The sequence below is a fragment of the Corvus moneduloides genome, chromosome 3 (assembly GCF_009650955.1).
Source record: "Corvus moneduloides isolate bCorMon1 chromosome 3, bCorMon1.pri, whole genome shotgun sequence".
NCBI classification, from domain to species: Eukaryota; Metazoa; Chordata; class Aves; order Passeriformes; family Corvidae; genus Corvus; species Corvus moneduloides.
The window spans coordinates 108,127,591-108,133,590 of record NC_045478.1 but is presented as its reverse complement, the minus strand read 5'-3'; the positions used below and the strand labels follow the sequence as shown (position 1 = coordinate 108,133,590).

The 6,000-nt window shown below is 41.0% G+C and overlaps 1 protein-coding gene across 1 annotated transcript in view; it reads right to left on the bottom strand.

Annotated features, from left to right (window-relative positions):
* Nucleotides 1–1,227: 1,227 nt before the first annotated feature.
* Nucleotides 1,228–6,000, bottom strand: part of PARP1 (poly(ADP-ribose) polymerase 1) — a 32,870-nt gene continuing 28,097 nt past the window's right edge. The window contains exons 19-23 of the mRNA XM_032103301.1: nt 5,515–5,667; nt 5,102–5,229; nt 4,670–4,731; nt 3,497–3,611; nt 1,228–2,067 (exon numbers count right to left, since the gene is read on the bottom strand). Coding sequence (XP_031959192.1) covers nt 1,986–2,067; nt 3,497–3,611; nt 4,670–4,731; nt 5,102–5,229; nt 5,515–5,667 — 540 coding nt within the window. The 3' untranslated portion in view covers nt 1,228–1,985. The remainder of the gene's footprint in view (nt 2,068–3,496; nt 3,612–4,669; nt 4,732–5,101; nt 5,230–5,514; nt 5,668–6,000) is intronic.

Below are 6,000 nucleotides of genomic sequence, written 5' to 3'. Positions count from 1 at the left end.
CAGCCTGGCCCCAGGGAGAGGCTGTCCATCCGCTGGGTCTGGCGGCACCAGTGCCCGCTTCCAGGAGAGTGGATCTGCTCCACGGTCAGACAAGCTGGCAGCAGAAGCAGTGCCTGAATTCACATCAGATTTCACAGCAGGACAGTCATGGGGCTCTCCTACAGCCCCCAAAGGGCACCTGCTGCCTCTTCAGAAAGGCCTGTATCTTTTCCTGCCATATTTGCGAGGTTAGGGACAGCTTGGGATGTACGTGCTTGTGCTGCAATTATAACTGAGCACTACATACACAGCACAAAGCACTCCTGCTGCTGCTTGGGTTGGAGCAACAGGGAACTTTCAGCCACCTCTAGTACAGGCGACAGAGGGAGCATCAAAATCAGCTGCCTTCTACTCCTGGTCCCAAACGGAACTGTTAACTGCTTCTTTTGAGGGGGAAAAATAATTATCTATCTCATAACTAAATGGAACATGTTCTCACGTTCTCTTTCAGAGACTGACAAGACCATACTTAAGAGCCTGACCAAAAGGGTTTTTTGGAAGCAAAACAATGATTAGCCACCGGTTAAGCTACTTAAGAGGCAGAAGACAGGCCACTCTCCTTACTTCCTCTTAAAATCCATTATCACCAACCTCAATCAGTTTTTTCTGTTGAGCTGTCCTCAAGCCATACAACTTACCCAGTGCTTCCACATTTCCTTCTCTCCCTGACAGCAGCTTTGTTTTCCATCTATCACTCTTCATCCTCCTCTCCTTCAAGGGCCCTGGAAAGACCTGCACCATTAGCAACCACTTTGGCTTCAAACTCCTTTTACAACAGGCCCTGGGACACAACAACATTTTAGGAAATGGGTCTGCTGTTTCCACACAGGCTGCTAGAGAGTGAAGTCAGAACCATCAGAATGGTCTTGAACTGTCCCTTTCTTGGGAATTAGCCATCACTTTCCCTAAAGCCTCAGGGAAATCAGTAATTTTTGAAGAGAACAATCCGATGTTGTTCTATGGTTAAGTGCTCCCATACTGCTCAATGACTGATGGAAAGTGAGAAGTAACAAGCATCATGAAACATTGAAATTATCAGTTTGTATTGCTGTTTTGAGACAGGGATTTCAAGACCACCGACAGTGTAGCAACAGACCTCACCCCAGGTCTTGATGAATGAAGCTTGAGCCCAAACTCAACTTAGAGCTTTGTTAGGATGTGAGTCTACAACAACCAACTTACATCATGTTGAAGATAGGTATTTAAAGGAGGTTTATTTGGGCTAATACTAAATTCAAACAGCCACAAGCTCATTTTCCATGTTTACCACAGCAACTGTTGACAGATGAAGTCTCAGTGGAAAGTCCAAATTTTAATTTCACCATAACTTCCTGAAACATGACTACAGATTTCAATATTTGGCATTCGATCTTCAAGAGAGATACCACGTCTAAGAATACTCTACCAAATACATTTAATTTTTGACTCAAAACCAAAACAATTTGGAAGTTTTGAAACATAAAGCTGTTAGTATGAAATTAGCTTTTATTCTTTTTTACCTCAAAATAAATGCACATTTATTGTTTATTCAAGTGAAAACTGAAAAAGAGTTTCTTAAACAAGGGGGACCTTAACAGAGCAAGTATCACAAACGTGCTCAAGTTTCTTCTCCTGCTCTTGCCCAGCTCTGTTTGGCTAAGAACACCAGATTAATTTCTTTTTTTCTTTCTTGTCAGTTTGGTCAATTAAAAGAAACACTTAAAGCACCAGAATTAGAAGCGGTATAAAACAAAACCAGGTACTCGTTCTCATCAGAATTCAGGTCCATGTATTGCCACACTTTTATATAAAAACTTTCACTAAGTGTTGTACTAAATAGGATTTAGTAATCTCTTCTGCAGTTTAGCTCTTGATATCTTGGTAAGAGAAGTCAATGCATAAGCATGTCAGAAGTCAAAGCTATAGTGTAACTACAGTATAACTCTAACAGGGCTTCTAAATACTGTTCACCAGAGTGATGTCTTATAGTTGAATTTCAGTTTCAACAGGTACTTCAGATTTACCTGAGCAACATCATACACAATATATCTGGGAAGAATGTCAAGGAATAATTACAGTAGTTGATATTAATAACACAGAAAAACCTCAAAACACAGCGAAACTTTACCTTTGAACTTATGTTACCATACAGATGCCTGTGTGATTAACCAGTTCTCAAACAACAAAATTTTAAATCTGACTTTTCCTTGAATCTGAAAATGTTTTATACAATAGTTAGGAACAAGCAATTAAGTCATTTAGAGAATGTGCAGCAGGAATCCTGAGTGACAGGCAGGTGAACCAACTTAAGTAAGGGGCTGTGCCTCCTGAAAATTATTTTTTGTCAGAGCAACATACATCTCTCTTTCTATCTAAGCAGAGAAGCCATGTAGCCTAGATGAGAGCTGCAGTTTCAGACCCAGCACTTACAATTATAATTGCAGTTCTGTTGCTACTTTCCAGCACAAAGTCATTAATGCCCTCTTAATTTCCCCCTAGAAAACCCAAACTGGAATCACAGAGAAGAGCTCTGTAACGGTTGGCAGTGTTTGCACATTCTTATTTTTCCAGAGACAGTCCCAGCTCACCTATTTGTTTTGGAATGCGTTAGGCCACAAAACTTACCTCTAACCCTGAAGTGTAAAACAAAATAAATACACATCATGTTACCTCAACCAGCTAATATCAACTATACTGTAGTTCATCATCTGACAGATGCTGTATTTAAGAAAACTCAAGATAAAACCAGTATTGCCATGAGTTGTGTTGCCAATACTGCTTGTAGGAGGAAAACAGCTCACCAAGGCCAAAGGCAGTTTCTACAAACCCACAGATTTAATTACTGGGTTACCTGCTTCACTGGCAGTGAAGAGAGTGAGCTGGGACTTTAGACATCACTTATTTGTATTCTTATGACCTCTTGTGGATTTAAAGCACTAATTGATTTGGAAGCACTTCTGCCTAGAAAGAGACTTACTGGCTGTATCTCTGATGGGCATTTGGGGCTTACCTCAACACTTGCAGAGGTTTGGGAAATACAAAAGATGTGTTGAGAGAGCGCAAGACCACAGAGCTGGCTGCCCCATCTCCTGCTGGCCAAGCTGGCCTGCCACAGCACCATGAAGAAGAAACCAGACTGGAGTGATGTGAAACCACAGGCTGCATTCCCCTCCCCTGTCCCTGGGCAAGACACTACAGGGCAGTGTTGCCTGGCCACTCCAATAGCTTTGGTATGGAGTCCTGTTGGGGAACAGCTATTGGTACGTGCATTGTTTCCTTTTTTTGCAGAATGACAATTTAAGTGCAACAACTGTAAAATCATCCCCCTTGCAGAAGAGATTGTCTGCAAATACTCCCCAAAGCAGATCTAAAACAAACAAAACACAGTGAGGCAAAACTCCCAACTGGCCTTAGTGAGGTCCTGCAAACGTAGCAACATTCAAACACCGTGTGCAGCCAACGTAACAGCAAAGGATACTCATTATACAGAAGACAGGTATCATTAATTCCTGTGGAGATCCCATTCCCTAAGGGAACCTCTACACCACCAAGGGTGGTAGTGGCTGTGGGATCAGGCGCCGTTTTGCCCAAGCCTAGAAAGGGAAAACAACATTAGTTGCAAATCTAGAAGGCAAACACAGACTTTGCACAAATAGAAAATGACCCAGCCAGCCAAATACTACATCACATATACTGAAGTATCTTCAAAATAACACAAAGAATACAGTCTGTTTATTCAATTCAGCACCACCATCTTTATGGCAGTTGTACTCTGCTACATTAAAAATGAGAATTTTACTTTCAGCTGTTAATTGTCTAATCTGTATGATCAAAGGTAAACCAGAAGAGATTTGTAGCTCTCATATCCTACCTCCATTAATGAAAACATGCACATCACAGGATTTTCAGACAAGTACAACAAACCAAGTCTTACTCTCGTTAACATTTTCAATATAAATCTGATTTGACATCCTGAAGCACGTAAGTAGTATGTATTGAAACAGGTGCTAAATCATATTTTATTCTATTTTAGGCAACTGACTTTTTAAGCCTCTCAAAATGAATAGTTTAAGAAAAGCCACTCATTACTGAAGATACTGTTCTTCACTCTCCCATCTTGGTAGAGAAGACAGTCACAATTACCATTTCTTTTGCTTGAATTAGACATCTAAGTCTTTTCTCTTATCTTCTTTTTCAATATATGACACTTTTTGCAGATAGAAGTGTAACGAGAGCACTTGTTCCATCTGAACTTTTATTCTTAGCTTCTCCCTTCTGTCCAAGCTTCTAAGCCACTTTGAAAGCTAAACAATTATTCTTCTGGTATATTCATCTTTCTTCTAAAATACACAGTATTGTTACAATGAAAGCAAGTAAGAAGTTGGAGAATGCACTTTGTATTTTCTCCAGTGTAACATCAAATGAAAGTTTCCTCCTGAACTTCAGGCACCATCAGTCTTAACACTCAGAGTGTATTAACTTCAATCTTAGAACACCACATACACATCCTGATGCAACTAAAGGGCAACATTATGCAACTTCATAAAGGAAGTACAGCTAAGAAGTGACTACAGTTTTCTTCGCTAAGCAGAGAGCTACAACCCCATCTGCCATCAATTACAGATTACCAACGAGAACTACTAATGCTTACCTTTGACACTGTGTTTTCCCTTGGGCAATTTTGTGATGTGGGAGGCATTCTTTAGCTCATACCTGGACAGCACAAAGAACACACAATAGCACTTTACATTCATCTTAAACTATTCTGTTGAAAAAAAAAAATCACAAATTTTTCAGGCTTCAGTTTATGATGAGTTAAAGTAAAGTTAATCTAAATTCTAGTCTTCTGGAACTCAACAGCCCTTATTTGTCTTGGTTACTAACTTTAATGATGTTGGCATTTTGTACAAGATTCAGCTAGACCTGCAACAATGGCTCTTATTTTAAGAAAAAACAAATCTTGTTTCTGAAGAAAAAACACATGCTTTTTCTTCACACTGAAGAGAAGGCTTGCAATCTTAGCATCACCCTCTATGAGGATGTATTAAGCACATTTGGCAAATACTCTTCCTAAGTTACTTACATATTTCCAAGGGCAACTTCTCCCAGTAGTACTAAACCGATGGGATCAGCTTGAGATGTGTGACAGTAGTTAGCACTCTTGGATACCATGTCTGCAAAATAGATGCCCTTCCCGAACATGTAGCCGGTCTGCAAGCAGGAATTAAATAAATAAATAAATAAATAAATAAAATGGGGGCAATAACACAAAGGCAGCATTGAATCCACCTGGCTGGGCTCCCAGGAGGGCAAAGCTGCAACTCAAGCTCTCGTGGACACCAGTGTGCAACCCATTCGGGGGACACAATGTTGTCTGAATGCTGGCAGGTAACACAGGGCCCTCCCCACACAGAAATTCCCTTATTTAAGTTGTCCCTGCCTGTGGCCATCTCTGGGCACAGGGGGGTTGGCAGCCAGAGAATCTGTTTCACCTACCACAGGAGCTTCAGGCGGAGCTATCCGCAGACCCTGCGAGAGGATGCCGGCGAAGTTGGTGGTGCGGGAGCCGTGCCACAGCAGCTGGCGGTTGTGGAGCTGCTTGAAGGGCTTGTAACGCTGGCTCTCTCCCTCACGCTCAATCCTGAAGATCTTCAGTTCAGAAGCGGACAGGAGGAAAAGAATAACTAAGCAAATAAACCATTACCTTCATGCAACTCATCAGAGGGGAGAAAAAAAAATATCATCCGATCCGCAATGTACATTGATCTGCTAGGGAAATTGATCAGGATGGGTTTTAGTATTTGCAATTTGCTGTGCCATGCTAGCAAAAAAGAGGTAGCGGCAATCACACAAGTACTTGGTATTGATTACTTCTCCACCTTTTCTTCTGCATTTTCATGAGGCTTTATTTTTCTGAAAAAATCATTCAATGAACTAAGGCTCAATTTCAGATGATTACTCCTCCACCTTCCTTTTGAAGCA